General features: G+C 39.6%; 1 protein-coding gene across 1 annotated transcript in view; it reads left to right on the top strand.

Moving 5' to 3' along the window:
- The first annotated feature begins 205 nt into the window (after nucleotides 1-205).
- LOC137898897 (cadherin-22) overlaps nucleotides 206-16807 on the top strand; it is a 51768-nt gene continuing 35166 nt past the window's right edge. Inside the window, exons 1-2 of the mRNA XM_068742951.1 lie at nucleotides 206-433; nucleotides 7923-8217. Of these exons, the coding sequence (XP_068599052.1) occupies nucleotides 206-433; nucleotides 7923-8217 (523 nt within the window). The remainder of the gene's footprint in view (nucleotides 434-7922; nucleotides 8218-16807) is intronic.

Genomic DNA, 16807 nt, shown 5'->3' with positions numbered 1-16807 from the left:
AACAAAAACATCTGATTTTTTTTGTGATCCCATGGCTTAACTATCAAGTTCTCACACAAAGACATTTCAAGTCCACAGTGTTGAAGTTTTGTTTGTTATACAACCACACAAAAAAAAACTCCTGGCTGCATGCATCTTTGATATCACATGTAGGCCTCGGCTGGATTTCTTTATTATTTATCCTTTCTTATTTTTTTTTTTAAAAATGGCTCTTTTTTGGGCAACAGGAGCTTGGACACTGATGTCAGCATTGAGTCTTCTTGGCTGCTGCAGTTTTGGTTGGTGTGATGTCTCAAGGACTAAAAGTTCAACGTCAAGAGGGAAGGAACAAGAAGGACCCTCGTCAGTTGAACGTGTTAAAAGAGGATGGGTGTGGAACCAGTTTTTTGTGGTAGAAGAGTACACAGGAACAGAGCCACTATACGTGGGAAAGGTAAGACATTCAACTTTATCATGTAAAAGAACTCGGCAAATAAATCTTTTCTTTAAAATGTTGAATATAAAAAGAAAAATAATTAAAGTCAAGCAGCTCTCTGAATATTTTTACTATCCAGTCAAGACATAAGACAGTTACAGACATTTCTAGATATTAAAACTTATATTACATCACACATATTCTTCTTGCTAGAGCAACCGGGCGTGATTTAGTAATACATTATGAGAAAGAGGCTTGCCCAATAAGATGAGCTACACAAAACAGGACTTATATATATATATATGTCTATATATTCTAATCAGCATAGTTATAGACATCGTAATGTGAAAACTGATCTTGTCCCTGAGCATACCAAAATGTAAATGTGTCATCATTTGGCACCTCTAACACAACCATAACATGTGTTTATGACATTTGTTTTATAGAAACCGAGGTTAACATTTTGCATTGACTCCAGAAAACATTGTCAAATCCGTGAAATTGTTGGACTCACACAAAATCCCATTGCCTTTGTGTACAGAACTTAGTCTTAGTACACGCTCTTACCATTACTATGACTAATATGATGTTCTAAATGTACTTTTCTGCCTCCATTAATTTGCCCACAATACAGTCAGTATAGCTCTTACTGCCAATCATGCTTTGGCAAGGCTCGGCCTGCTATGCCTGTGACCTCATGCAACATAGCTTCGTTTCACTGAATACATCTGTGTGTTATCCACCCAAAAATAAAGTAAAATTTCACTTCATGTATTTGACTTGATAGAGTACATTGGAGAGTACATTAATTTGTACATATTGGTGTTACCTAATAACCCCAAAAATGATGCATCATAGCTAATTTAGAAGATGATGCTCGGGGGGGTAGGGGGGGGGGTGTTATATTCCTGTTTCTACCTCTACATGGATCCTATGCAATTAAATCCAATGTACATTGTTAACCAGGGTGAATTTTGTTTCCTAAAATGCAGCGTTTTAGCCCATTATTCATTCAATTAACAAAAAAAAAAAACCCATCAAATAGATGCCGCATTTGATTCTTGAATGTATTATTTATTTAATGCCCTTCTCTTTAGTGCTGAGGGCAAAACTTTGACACCAGAAATTAATTATGGAATGCTATTATTCTACTGTAATTATAAATAATGAGTGTATGTAAAAATAAATCTGGTTTGCCTATCTTGGTGACATAAGCGCATTTAGGAATATTTCTGCCTTCTTTGTTCACATCTTCTCATTCACACTCCATTTATCAGCTGCTCCTCAGATGAACCTCAGTGAGTTGATGAGAGTGGACAACGTGTACGATTTGATTGCCTTGCATCGGGCATGATATGAAAAGATGGAATATTAATACAGACAGCATGAGCCTCAGCGAGGAGTCAGACACATCAATCATGCGATCCCCTTGTTTCTAACCATTTAGACATGGCAATTGAACAACTAATATTGCATTTGCATATATTGATCTTTCCATTCCTACAAATGAATGGAGATGTTCTCGGCTGCGGCTGGGGATCTTACAGAATAATTATCATTAGGCCATTATTTGTCTGCCTGTGCTTCATTCCTGCTGGTGTGCCTAACAACAGGGCCCGGAGGCAGCATTGTCTGTCTGCTGAAGGATGGAGAAATAGATAGAGAGAAAATTAGTGATGTGTGAGGGCTGGGAAAGAAGAGACTTCATTCACAGACTCGAGACTCATTACTGGGGAAGATGCCAGGGAAGGTAAAGAACTGATACAGAAAGGCTGAATGAACTGGATGGGAAAAAAGAAAAATCACGAAGGACATTATCAGTTGTCATTATGTTGTCACTGGTTTCACATATATGTATATGTATATACTGTATATATATGAGCTGGTATCACTTTCATGCCATGAAGCAGATTTTCTTTTTTTATGGTAAACAGTTAAATTTGAGCAGTAATTTATTAAAGCCAAGCAGCGTGTTTCTGTCCCAGATAATTATTATTATAATATTTTTTTTTACACCAGTTTAGACAATTTGCCAAGCTTACCCTGCTTCACACTGCCGTTGCCCACGTCTGCCAACACAATCATCTTTCTGACTAAAACTGTGATTTGCACGACATGTCAATTAATTGGCTGCTACGGCTTAATTTATTTTATAAAGGTGCTATTATAAAAAGGAGTTGAGCGGAGAACACAGGAAAATATTTTTTTACAGCGTTTACCCCAGATAACATTAAAATGAGTGTTGTTAAGAGACGTAAACTTAGCTAACTAAAAACTTATCTGCTTTATCATTGGATAGACATAGAGAAAGCTCTTGTGTGTGTGTTTGTGTTTTGTACAGTTGGAATATTTTTAACAAATAGTAAAATGTAACTGTTTTCTGTACTCTGTGATCTATATGAAAGTGTTGTCATACATTTCTGGCATGGATATTTTTATTAAGTTTCAGCATGAACAACAACAACAAAAAAAGTCCTTGTGAGTCCCTTATTTAATCTGTTGCCATTCAATTTAAAGCCAAATGGAGCAGATGGCCCCATAATTTATTTTATTTTTCTCACCATGTTGTGTTGATCTTTTGGAACAATACCAGTTTGAGTAATTGGATATCATAGTCTTTTGTTTTGCTCTATCAGATAGCACATTTGATGAGGCGTTCAATGCCTGGCTGACTCTATAATCATACATATGTATACTATTTTTGTGTTCACAGTTGTTGTTTTTGTCATATGACCGTGAGTCGTCTTGGATGCTGTACTTTGAAAGCGGTTTTTGAGTTTAGAACTGAGGGAAAAAAAATGTTTGGGGTCCTGTTGTGGTAAAGCAGTTCTCCCGTGGCAATGATCCAAGCTATAACTAATCAAAAGAAACATTCAGTTGTAAGAACATCACATAACTGGCATGAAATAAAAACAGAACTGTTTAACATGAGGAACGTTGTTAGACATGGCTTCTTCTGGGACGTATATTACATTTTTCCATGCAGGACAGTCTTTTGTTCTCTACTTTATCTGCTTTTGACATAATTTTAGAATTATATATTTTCAATTTCATATACTTTTTCTCACCTATCTCTGTATTTCTATTCTCTGTCTTCTGCTGATATGTCAGCTCCAGCTTTCTATCCCCGTCATCTTGATTTCTCATCTCCTTGAGTTTCTTTTTCATTCTCCCATGTACGTTGCTGCCATTCACTTGCCTGTTCTGCCTCCGATGGTCTGTGCTGTTCCTTCAATGGAGCTGTCTTCCCCTGGACTGTCTCTGATACCTTCCCCTTGTTAACACTTTGATACTGTTAAGATCAGAGAGCTTGAAAACCTACTGTGAAAATGTTGCAGACCTTCTCCTTATTACACGGTCTTAAATATAAGATGGCCAATGTGCTCCCCATTTAAACCTTTCATGAACGGACTAAAATTCAGTGCAGCCCATTGTTGGGGGCCGTGCGATCCCAGGCCTGAAACAAAGAAAGGCTTAGAGTATTTCACTGAGCCTTAGTGGCCTGTATGTACGATCTGAAGTCCGATAAGGCCTGGAAGCAAGAACAATAGGTACACGCGAGACAGCGTTTCCCAGGGGGCAAATTATAAATCCCTCGACTTAGACTTACAGACCACAGAGCACTTTGCTCGATCACAAATAGCAACGGACACTTTGGGTCTTCTTCAGACCAAAGGATGTGAGATCTCACAACCCACGCGCTCGTAATGCACGCCGAGGATCAGACGATCCCCTCACCTTAGCTACAGATGAAGTCTCTGCTCCAGTTGAGCTACACCAGTATCCCTGCCAGCCAGCTGGCGACGGCACTCTCAATGCGCACAATTGGCCAGCTACTGTCTAATTGCCACAACGACACACGCCGTTGTGGCCCGCAACTTAGAGGGTTGGACGAAGTACGAAAGAATCACCAGCTCCCTCCAAAAAATAAGCTTTATGCCTGTGCAGGGTAGATTAGTGATGCACCTGGTGCACCGGTTGTTGAGCTGTGCAGCATTTATTACAGTGAAATGTTGGTGTTATAAGCAAACTGGTCTTTGCACATTTGCACTCTCTCTTTCTCGCTCTCTCTATCTTGTTCTCTCCTTGTAAGGGTCAGTGTTTGAGCTTAGTCTTCACCTGTGGCTGAGACTGACTGTTGGTTAGTTATTCCCTTTTTCAAAGGTGGTCCCCCCGTATGTATTGTTAATTAACAATGATTAATCTTCATCTTAACCACGATTCATTATTTGAACAGCATCTAAATTGTGCCATACTTTAGCCCAAATTATTGTTGCACATTACTTGTGCTTAGAAGCCTAAAAACATTTTGAATTAAAGGCTTAAATGCATGTTGGGTGTGATTTGTAGCTTCTGCAGATCTTTTAAAAGGAAAATAAAACAAATACTGAAGTATATGTAACCACTATTAGATAGTTATCCCATCAGTGTTTTGTGATTTTAATCTACAACAGGGCTGACTACCTCATAAACTCTCCATCACAGTATGTGAGTCATATGTCATTCCCTTCAGCAGGGTAGCCCACAGTGACAGCTCGACACTTGACCGAAAGGTGAACCTGACAGGGCATCAACAACCTCGCCGTCCCCTGAGTCAGCCCACAGCCCTCCACTGTAAAGCCTGGGGGGGGGGGGGGGCTTTCTTCTTGCTTAAAGTTTAACCCAACCAACAGCGGCAAATGCAATTTTTTTAGTGACTGTAAAGTACAAGTTCAGATTTATTTTATCAAGCAACAGATCCTGTGCAACATTTAATCATGCATCCCATCCACACCGTGTCTCCGTGTCAATTGCTTGAAAGATTTCTATTCTGTGTCGAGATGCCTTCCGTGGTTTTCGTTCATCGGAAGCTTCAGCGGTCAGCAGACTAATATAAGAAATGTCGGCATGATGATAGCAAGCCATGCTCTGATGAGAGCACATCCAAGTCACCCAGTCTCTCTGATGTTATTTGTTTTTGTGGGGACACCAGTCAGCAAAGTAAACCACAAATGTGGATATTTAGAAGACCAGCAATTCATTTCCACTTTTCAGGTTGTTAATTACTCACACATGTAGGGTGTGACGGTTTGGCCTTGTGACTTTTTTCAGTTCCTGCCCTGTCTAATTGTCTGGCAGGTAAACATGTGACAAAGATGCAGCATCTAACTATGTGAGACATCTTTCTCCATTTTGATAATCATGCTTCTGATCTATCTCAAAACTTGGAATACCTTACCTGCAGCCCAAGTAAGTGTTTTAATGACTTTGGAACAATTTGGTTATGGGATAAGGGCAATAGTTAACAGGCGTATCGTGCTTTGTGCAGAGATGCATGGGGCTGTGTAAACAGTGAGACACAAGAGATCCCCAGAGACAATAGAATACAAATGCCAGAGGACGAGGTTGGGGTCGGGCAGTGATTGGAAATAGTTGTAATTACTAACAAAATGTAGTTGTTGTTTTTTCTAATCAAACATTGAAGGTGTAGCACTACAGTGGCTCTGCGGGTTTGGACTTGGATTGGGAAGTGGACGGTCACCAGTTCAAGTCCCGGCACAGACATGTGGACTGGTGACTGGAGAGGGGCCAGTCTACCTCCAGGCCACTGCCGTGGTGCAGTTGAGCAGGGCACCGACCATGGTGGCAACCATGTGTTGTTTAGAGGGGCCCATAGCAGGATGAAAAATAAAATGTCATTGTGTGTGTAGCTTGTGTGCTAACATATGACAAAGAGGTCCTTCTTTACAGAGCAGAAACTTTCAGATGATCATCCTGTGACTTTACAATACTTTTTCAGACATATTCACCATTCTCATATACTGTTATAACCACCTGCCTAATATTAATGGGGCCCCAGAGTATGGATTGAGATTTTGGGGCAATGGAGGTCAAGTTAGCACATTGAAACTAAATCATTATATTCCATTGCAGTTCAGTTGAGTTCAGTTCCGATGCCCAAGTGTCCATTGTTTGTACTTTTGGAGGTGGCCAGTAATCAGCAGCAGGTACTCAGATGAGTTTATGTATATGAAATAGGTACCAAATATTTGCCCATTGAAGCAGCTTTGATTCTTGTTTCTTATCATCTTCTCATGCAAACTTGTTAACAGCGTATTTATGCTCCTGGCAATTTTTTTGTGAGTGACGTCCTGGCTCTGACCTTTAGTGTGCAGAGAACAACTTAGCTAAGCATAGTATGTGTGTTTTTCCATCCGCCAACATGAATCACTCCATTGAGGATAAACTGACAGACGGATGGGTATATCCAGCCTGAGGGAGGAGAAATAACATCATCCCAGCAGAATGATGACCCATCAATGTGTGTCCTGTAGATGTATGTGGCATGTTTCACACACATACAGAATGTGGGATATTTTATGGTGCCAACATTCATGCAATTGAATTAATATAATATGCAATAATATTTCATGCACCTTTTCAGCCATATGTAATTTCAATACAGTGTAAGGGAGGTTTTGTCTATTGGAAACATACAGTGGTGTGTGTGTGTGACTATACACATTTTTTATTGGATACCTCTAAGAGTTTGGACCAGTAAAACTTTCTTTATTATAACTGAAATATTGATACTGCCAAAGTATCTGGCACTATATTTTCTTAGAGTGTTCATGTATTTGTCTTCAGGATGATTCAGAAAAGGCAAAAACAGATAAAAAAGGGAGGGGGAAATGGATGAGGGAAGCAATATCAAGGCGCAAGGCTTGCAGTATTCTGCAGTTTTACGACAAATACTTAATGAATATCCCCGCGAGGGTGATAAAAGCCTGTATTTAATTAAGCCTTTATAAAATATTAACCAGGGAGGCCAGGCCAATTTCCCCTCTCCCCTGGTCTTCTCAGTAGATTGAACAACAGTTACAATGCATAGGCAGCACTGCATTATAATTTCAGATATAAGGTAAGTGAGGGCGAGAGAGAGAGAGAGAGAGAGAGAGAGAGTAGTGCTTGCTAAGAGCTAAAGGGGAGGTTGAAATGGGGGAACCAATCTTGCCCCTATTGCTGCCTCTGGAATGTCTTTTAATCACATTAGGTGGGAAATATATCTCTGATTTATAAGGGCTCCTTTTAAGTACCGTTTCCAGTCCTGGTACCTCTGTCTCTCTACCTGTAACAATCTATGAAATGACTTGGATTTCCCAGTTTGAGTGTGACATCCTGTGAAGGGCACAATGTGCAAGAAAGTTGTAAATCATCACCAAAATTCTGATACCTTGACATCAGGAAGCTCTGACAGGGCCTTATCCCTACTGAGGGATAATATAAGGAAATATGTGGAAGAAATGTCCTAATTTCTTTTGGTCACGGCCAATGAACAAAGTGTCATTTTCTAACAACTATCACTTTCACAAACCCTCGGCATTCGCCGCAGCTGAAACTGACCAGCAAGACCTTCTTCAAAATATTTGATGTTATGAACTCAACACGATAAATGTTTGCCCAAACTCTGTTGCGGGGGTGTGTGTGTCACAAAATGTCCTCATGTAAATGTTTCACTCATTTGCAGATCCATACAGACTCGGACGAAGGTGAGGGCAATATCAAGTACACTATTTCTGGAGAAGGGGCGGGTTCTATCTTCATCATCGATGAGCTGACGGGAGACATCCATGCTACAGAGAGGCTGGACAGAGAAGAGAAAGCCTTTTACACACTTCGCGCTCAGGCTCGGGACCGACTCTCCAATGACCCTCTGGAACCAGAGTCTGAGTTTGTCATCAAAGTCCAGGACATCAATGACAGCGAGCCCAAGTTCTTGGAAGGTCCATATATCGGAAGTGTGGCAGAGCTGTCCCCCATAGGTAAGGCAAAAATCATTAGTTGACTTCATACATGGACCGTTTGGATATCTGTTTTGAGTGTCGCTCTATTAAAGCAATGTGCATGATGCATAAGCATGTCAGGGATGGCAAAGACAAACAATATACAAAAAGTGTTTTCCCCTATTGTAAAGACAGAAATAGGAAGAAAAAAAACAGGATATAAGATGAAAATAGATGTGAAGTCAGTGAATTTATTTGAAATAAAAAGAGAGTAGACGAGTGACATGGATGTTTGAGGAAGATGCGTACGTGCATTGACATGCGCTGTAAGATCCTTTGCAGGAAAAGCAGAAGGAGGCATCATCAGTATATAAAGAAAGAGAGAGAGATAAATTGCAGATCAAGCTTCTTGTTTGGATTTAAGCCACTAATATTAGGCAAAGGATGAACGGGCCAAAACATTGAGAAGAGACGAGTTCCTTCAGGAGAATAGAGAAAGACGATGTTTGTATTGTCAGTAACAGTATTCGAGAAATCCCGTTGTTTGCTTAAAATTCTCAGTGAAATGGGAATGGCATGGGGATCAGGGTGTCTGAGGCTTCATTAGCATTCTGTTAATGTCAGATATACTGCTGATGTGCAATAAACAAAATTCTGTTTAGCAGCAAATATCGCAATAGCGTGACTGCCCACACTGCTGTGTGTGTGTGTGTGTGTGTTCATGCATGCATAGTAGAAGTGTGTGTGTGTGTGTGTGTGGGGGGGGCTCTTGTTTGAGTGGTGCAGAATGGAATGCCTCCTCCCTGTTCAAGCCAGGTTGGAATTAATTCCTGCTTCCTCAGCATGATCCAAACCAAGCCTACAGTGAAAACTGAATGATCCCTGTGTGGATGTGCATATGTGAGGGAGTGAGAGAGGAAAATAGTGAGAGAGAGGAGACAATTGACAGTTTGATAAAATAAACAAGAGGGACCCGATAAGAATACAATAATAAAACATGATGCAACAACTTGGGAGGCAAGGAACATTAAATAAATGAGACATGGTAGTCATAAGGACCGTGATTGGTTAATGTAAGTTAATGCTTTCTTAATGTTCACGACCCTCGCACCTTGGCTGCTCCCCCTTGTTCAGCCTTATCACACCTCGGTCAGATTAAGCACTAAATGAGCATGCAGTTCATGTTTTAAACATCGCTGCCGAGCACTACCCTAATGAGGTAACAGCTACTACCTAATGAAGCATTCTGCTGCTCCGTCCCTGACTTTTTTGGTTTTTTTTTTCTGTTCTCCAGTTGAACATCCGCAGAGTCAAGCAAAAATGTTTGACATTTCAGTAATAAGGTTAGAAACAATGAAAACAAGCAAAGAGACTTAAAATGTAAAAAAAATAAAGATGCTGCAAATATCAGCATGTGCCATTCAATAACTTGTCGGGTTTTTTTATTTTTTTATTGGCTTCCTATTGCAGGTTTTTGACACATAGCAAGAACTTCACTCATCACAAAGATTCCATTATAATCAATACAATTGTCATTGTTTTTTTCTTATTTCTAGCAAACATGCATTGTAGCCACTGTAGCAGAAGCATTCTGCTCTGCCTTGGACTTGTACTTCATTCTGCATTCTGCGTTTAAGTTATGCCATTACAAAGGTTGACATGTTAACATGGGCTCTATTTTATTTTGAGTCAACTCTTAGTTCAGTAGCCTTCTTGCCGGGAATAGTCACAATATCATTAATTGCACAAATGTACTGCTAAAAGTAACAGAAACATGCTATTGACAAATATACTTATGCATTGAGTGATGATTTCTAAAGACTGTCTGCAGTCTGAGAACATTCCTTCATTCATTCCTTCATTCATTCATCTTCTTGAAGACTAGACGGTCGTAATTGTCTTCTCTTCATCTTATCCCACCTGGCTTGATGACTGTTTTTCTTTTTGAAACCAAAATGTTTTGTTGGATCATTACAAATGTGACTATATCTGAATGATGTGGACAAACACGACTACTGAGAGACAGACTACATTGAAATATTGTTTTATCTGTTTTTAAATGTTTATTTTTTATTATAAAATATAAATTCGGTACCTTTAAGTTGCATAAAAATGAACCTCAATTCAGCTGGATGCTGCTATTGTGATCTGGCTCCCAGGAGCAGCGTGTCTTCTGGCGATAACAGCAGGTTGCTAGCCTCATCCACGGCAGTGATGTGTTCACTGTACTGTTTTATAGATGAACATACACCAAACTGCCTCGGAAAAGGTGAGGCCATAATAGTACGGAAGTAATGAGCAGTCATCTGCCTGAGGCATTTCATTTTTACTGATCACTCCTGTCATGTCTCCTTGTGGACGTCTTTGTCATAGCTTTACAGCCGCCGCCCCTGTCCCACACTCATTTCTGTCTGTCTTTCGCAGTGCCCCTCTCTCTCTCTCTGTGATGTATCTCGCTCTCTCTCTCTCGCTCTCTCTGTGTGATGAGTACCTCTTGTGTCTGGAATAGTATTTGTGAACAGAGCCTCTGTGATTTTCAGGGTTTAATGACACTTGAAAGGAGAAGAGAGCTCAAATCAAACAGGAGTGGTGAAAATGATAATGAAGTGAAATCGATAATAATACATAAAACTGTCATTTTGAAATGAGTGACTAATAAAAAATAATGTAGACTTCAATTAAACTTGGCGCGCATGAGTGATTGAATGTGGTTTTAAGAATTGCTGAGTGAAAAACACATTGATGTAAAAAACAAAAACAAAAACCCATTAACTGGAAGATGTCTAAAATGTTAGGAATCACACTCGGCTACTTTGGAGTTGAGCATGGCCAACTGGAGGTGACCGCCACTGTCCACCTCGAGTACACACTCTCATTGACTTAACTCACTCCCACTGATGACATGATCTGGTAGGTTGAGAAAATGGATTTTATTAACACACTCTTGGCTATAAAATGTAAGGTAGCAAGGTAGCAACTTTATAAATAAGCTCCTAATGAGTGAACCTGGAGGTCAGAGAAAAATAAAATGAAATAAGCACACTGCTGTAATTAAATCAATACCTTCTTTAACCTATTTCACCCTTGGCTCCATGTGAAAATGATAAATCTATATCATACCTTTGCAGTAATGTTGGAATGGATGGAATGGATTCCCTGTTGGTGGCAGCAGTGCTGTTTTTGGATGAGAGATCATCTTAAATTATATGACAATAATACTCAAAATATAAATTTAGCCAGGGTGGAAACCCACAACAAAGGAAAAATGGCAATAATGAAAAGTCCAAAGCAAAGATATCCCATCCAAAAAGCAAGAAAAAAATGACAATGTAAATGAAAACAATAAAAACAAAATAAAAATAAATCTGACCATAGAGGACAGAATCAGAAACTAATTACAGAAAGGAGACGCGACTACCATAGGGGTGAAAACCATTAACAATCAATTGGGAGGGAAAACAGCCAATACATGGAGAGGAGAAATTAGCTTTCAAAATAAAACAGGAAGTGAAGTGACAAATTGAAATTCAACTACTTATCTAGGTTAGTTGTTCAGTAGAAAATTCCACGTGTCATATTGGTGAATTGTTGAAATGAAAATATATATATGAACCTAGACAATGCATATAATGCTTTGAATGTGAACCCATTCTTGCACAATATCTCAACCTGTTCAAAACCACTAGCTATTTGTCAAGTGTGGCCTTTTGAGCCTTTTTTAAGATTTTTTAACAGGTTTTTAATATTCATACCTTGGTCTTTTAGGTCTGTTTGGAATTGATTTTTCTTATTTATGATATAATTAAGCTGAAGGTTACTTGTTCGTGTCTTAGACCTTTCTACAGATTCATTTTGCAATTATTTAGTTATGTATTCCAAATCAGTCTTTTAAACCTTTTGGACATTTTAGTGTCTGATTGTGTGTGTGTGTGTGTGGGTTTTTTTTTTTTTTTACTTTATAGAGCTTTACCCAAATTATTAAATTAATTTTGGTCTTCGCATCTTTCTTTGAGTAAAACAGGCAGATAATGGAGTTGTGATTTAAACAGGTGGTATTTTGGTAGCAAATTTTGTTCACAAAATTATATTAAAAAACACTTTGAAGAAGTATAATATTCTCGTAATAAAAATGAGTATTATTTTAGATTATTTTAGTTACATATCGTGTGTGTGTGTGTGTGTGTGTGAACGACATTGCTACAAAGACATCTGATATATAATGCAACTGTAATGAAACAGATGAGAAAATGTTTCTTGCAGATTTATCACTTAAAGCATTTACCGATTTCACCAGAGCAGCAGTTTCCACATCGTGCTAATTTCAAAACAAGGGATTCACATAGGATGCCGCTTTTATGTTTTGGAATGCCTGGTAATTAATTAATATTTGATTTAGATCCAGCCTTTTTCCTTTGGTTATCTACAGCCTTTGTAAATGTTTAAATATTCATACTTTGAGCTAGGTCAACAAAGTTTAAAGCCGATTGCTGTAGTAGAGTCTGGTGTGCTGCTGAAGAAAACTTCTTAGATGCAAAGATTTGCATTTTGCACCATTAAGCGCAATGAAGTTTGGGCTGTTAGACACAACGTCTAGCTCACATACGGCAGAGGCCTGATTGCCAGTGACACAGTGTCACCCAAAGCTAATGTTTATGCTCCACACGCCGAGCTAATATCGAAGTAATAGAGACAGGCCTTTTCCAATTTGAAATCAGAATGAAACTGGGTTACACCATGCATACTAAGACATGCACCAAGCTGCCTGTTTTCTTATTCTTCTTTTATGTGAGTTAACTGGCAAAGTAGCACAGTTTGGTATAGGTTTGAAATACTTATCCACCAAAGCAGAAATTCGCCCCCAGCACGTGACATGGCTGTGACACTATTAGGGAGCAGGGAGAAGTTTCCACTGAGCTAAACCTGCAAATAATGCGGTTCCATTAGAAGCGGACCTCAGAACCTCTGATGTGGCATCTGTGCTGTACAGCCTCTACATGTACTAGCATAACATTGATGTTGCACATACAAAATAGCCAACATTTGAAGGGTGTTTCTGGCATCTGACGTGTTGAATAGCACCCGGATATATAAAGTTTGTCAATTAGTGTTTTGACACAAATCTTCCCCTTTGATCAATATTTTCTGTTACTTTTGTAGGCAAAATATATATATATATATAAAACAGGAACCAAGAGGCTTGCAAAGGATGGAGTTATACGCATCAAAATAACTGATGAGTCCACCGTCTTGCATTTTCCTTCTTTTGACCTTTATCTCTCTTTCTCTTCCTTTCACCCTCAGCCAGCATGAGAGATAAAGTCCCTGCTCCTTTTGCATGTAATTTGAGAACTCCAAAAGGGGATTAAAGTAATAATCACCCTTTCTATCGCTGGTCCAGAGAGGTTGCCCAGGAGGCTGCAAATTGCTGCAGTCACCATTAGGACAGCCAGGGCCTGTCATAGTAATAGGAGATGAGACATTTGGCACAGCAGGATCAGAGGAGGCAGCAGCAATTTCTAATCAATATTCTCCCCCATCCACCGGTATGTATATGACCAGTAACATCCACCATTATGTCCTCAGCCAGAAAGTGTGACATAATTGATTTTTGATTATCTGTGCTCATGTGTGTGAATCAGTTGGTATGTTGGGGAAGGGCAAAATGGGGAGGGTGTGTGTGAGAGGGGGCGTGGAAGATGTTTGTGACACCAGCCTAACAATCGTTTCTTAATTGTAAAATTGATTAAAGCTCTTTCATTATCCAAGGGATGATAAAACATGGTCAGTTTCTTTAGTCTCTTGTAAATGATATTGATAGAAATGTATTAATATTGATATAAGGGTCCAAAACAGAAATGATCACCCACCCCCCCACCCCCACACACACACACACACACACACACACACACACACACACCTCTGAAATGAAGGGTAATTATATTAATGTCTGAAAACAGATAAGTTTCTGTATCTAAATAGGCAGTAGGGGATCGTGTCTTCTGATTGGGTGAAGGCAAATTCTACAAATTAAAGGAGGTTAAGATTTAGAGTTGACCAAAATGTGTTCTACAATCTACATAGCAAATAATGATCCGTTACATTAAGTGGCAAATTTAAAGCCTTACAAAGACGAGATTTACAACCTCTCTGCCAGGAGAGATGAAACGTATTTCTAAATCATTGTAGAGATCTCGGAAAGGATCAATGTAAGCAGGCTTTCCCCGTGTGCTTCATCCTCTCTCACCATCCGCTCCGTCTCCCCAACTCTCTCTCTCTCTCTCTCTCTCTCCGTAAGCATTTATGTGGATGAGAAAGAAATAAATCACAGTAGAAGCAGTGAAGAAATAACTTTTCATGTGAAAACACCTCAGCTTTTATGGCTTTACTAAATGATCCATAATGCGGGCGGGGAGCACTCAGTCCTGCAGATTAAGACGGGTTGGAGCGGGACAGAGGCGCTGGCCCTTGGATCCCCCTGCAGGAGCTTGCTCCAGTGCGGGACCAGCTGAGATAGGCACAAATCTATTTTACGAGACTGCCTCTTAAATAGCTGTCAGTCTACTGTCTCACACATGGCACATTCCTCCGACTCCCTTCACAGTAATTGAACCATCGCCCCAGAGTGCTGAAATGGTGTGGGAAGCCATCCCAACAGCCTGTTTTGCTACCATTAAAGCAAACGCGTGCATAAATCTGACTATATAGCATCACCCACTCCTCATGGAAACCTCCACTCTTCTAAAGCACTCCTGACTCAGTTTCAACGTAGATGGCTTCAGAGGCAGGTTTCATGCAGATTTTTTAATATTATCCTGTCAACGTCAATGTAATTTTGATCCAATATCACAACTTTGCATGTCTAGCATACAGCTTGATACAGAGGTGACTTAATATTTATTTGTGCAAGGGAGCCCAGACATTAAATGATTGCATATTTAAAGAGCTTGTTCACCAAATGAACTTCTGAACTTCCCCTGGTTGGCAATTACGCTCTTGACCTCATGTTTTGGCCATGGTGAGAAAGGTGCTGCATGAAGGAGACGTCAGTGATGTCAGATGGAAAATAGCTACGCCTCCAGCAGTAGCTCAGAAATAGGCCAACATGAACCAATGTGTAAAAAAATAAAAATAAAACTGAATGTATTTACATTTTGTGGTAAAAAAAAGAGTAATATTACGCAAGCTCTGACTGAGTTCCAATCATTTTGATTAGTGGGGAAAATAGGAATGTGTGTCCAAGCACAGCCCACACACACGTCTCCATGATCAATGGGGCTTTTTTGCAATTAAAATAATTTCTTCATTGCATATTGTCTCATCTGAAAACAATTTGTTATTGAAGTTTTAGCTAGTGAGTAAAAACTCTTAAACATATATGGATCTCTATGCATCTCCCCATTACATACGTACATAGATACATCTATCACAACAATATGGATTATATTTGAATCTGAGGAAGGAGATTTTGATCGAGAGTAGAATCTTCTTAAGTGAGACGTGAGCCACGCCAATAGATCATGTAAGTAATGACTCCTCAAGTGAAAACACTGATGCGAGCCAGCGCTTTAATAAGAATCCAAGTGCCAACTGCACTGCTTCCCTTCTCCATTTAATATAAACACAATAAAGAAACATTTGCATTTATATAGTTCTTCCAAGCCACCTGACATTGCTGCCAGCCAGTATGGAGAAGCCACTGAGCCTCAAACTGATTGTTACCTGGGGAAAATGAAGATAAGGGAATAATCCCATGAACGAAAATGGCTTTGTGGGACCCACAGCAGTTTAGCAAACCAGGTAGGGAGAATTAACAGATTCCCGGCTTGTTTCCAGTAATGAAAATGTCTCGGCCAATATTTTTTTCTTTCTTTTGATATGACAAAAAATATTTTTCACTCATCCCCCCCCAGTTGGGATTCATCATATCTTGATCTTCTGAGAATTAGGCCCGTGAGAGCTTCTTCATATTTGGATGAAATAAAAACTCCCATGATATGACTCAGAATATGAATTAGGAGCTCATTCTATCCTAGTTAATATGTGCTGCTATGCATCTACTGGGAGCTGCAGTACATCCCAATTTAATTGATAATCCTCGCAATCTTTTTGACGACACCAGATTCATTGGATTTGCTCATAACAAAGACGCACAAGAACCACTACAATCATCGATCCTCTGCCGCTTTATTTGATCTTTTTTTTTTGTTCCTTTTTCCACACTAATTCATTATAATGATAGTTCATCTTTGTGCTAATTTGCCCCATTTTTATATTGCACATAAGAGAAGACAAAATAGCATCGCCTCATTTGTTTTAATCACAACATGGTCTGGACGCAGTGTTGCGTCACATGTCATGCTGTATGACAGTATGCAAGTCAACTTCTGCTTCCATGCAGGGACGAGGAAAGTGTTAGAGATGACAGCAACATGAACGGCCTGCTTTAATGGCCAAGTGGCTTTAATGATAATCCGCTAGCCTCTCCTTTCCCCCCCACAAGAGCTCCATTGGATGACAGGAAACAAACACTGCCCTGACGCTTTCTTCTAATGAGCATCATTAGCATGCAGTCATTATGTAGCTGGACAGAAGCATGACAGGGCTCTATGAAAGGCTACAGCAATGACCT

The sequence above is a fragment of the Brachionichthys hirsutus genome, chromosome 8 (genome assembly GCF_040956055.1).
Source record: "Brachionichthys hirsutus isolate HB-005 chromosome 8, CSIRO-AGI_Bhir_v1, whole genome shotgun sequence".
Classification (NCBI taxonomy): Eukaryota; Metazoa; Chordata; class Actinopteri; order Lophiiformes; family Brachionichthyidae; genus Brachionichthys; species Brachionichthys hirsutus.
This window is presented reverse-complemented; position numbering and strand designations above follow the sequence as displayed.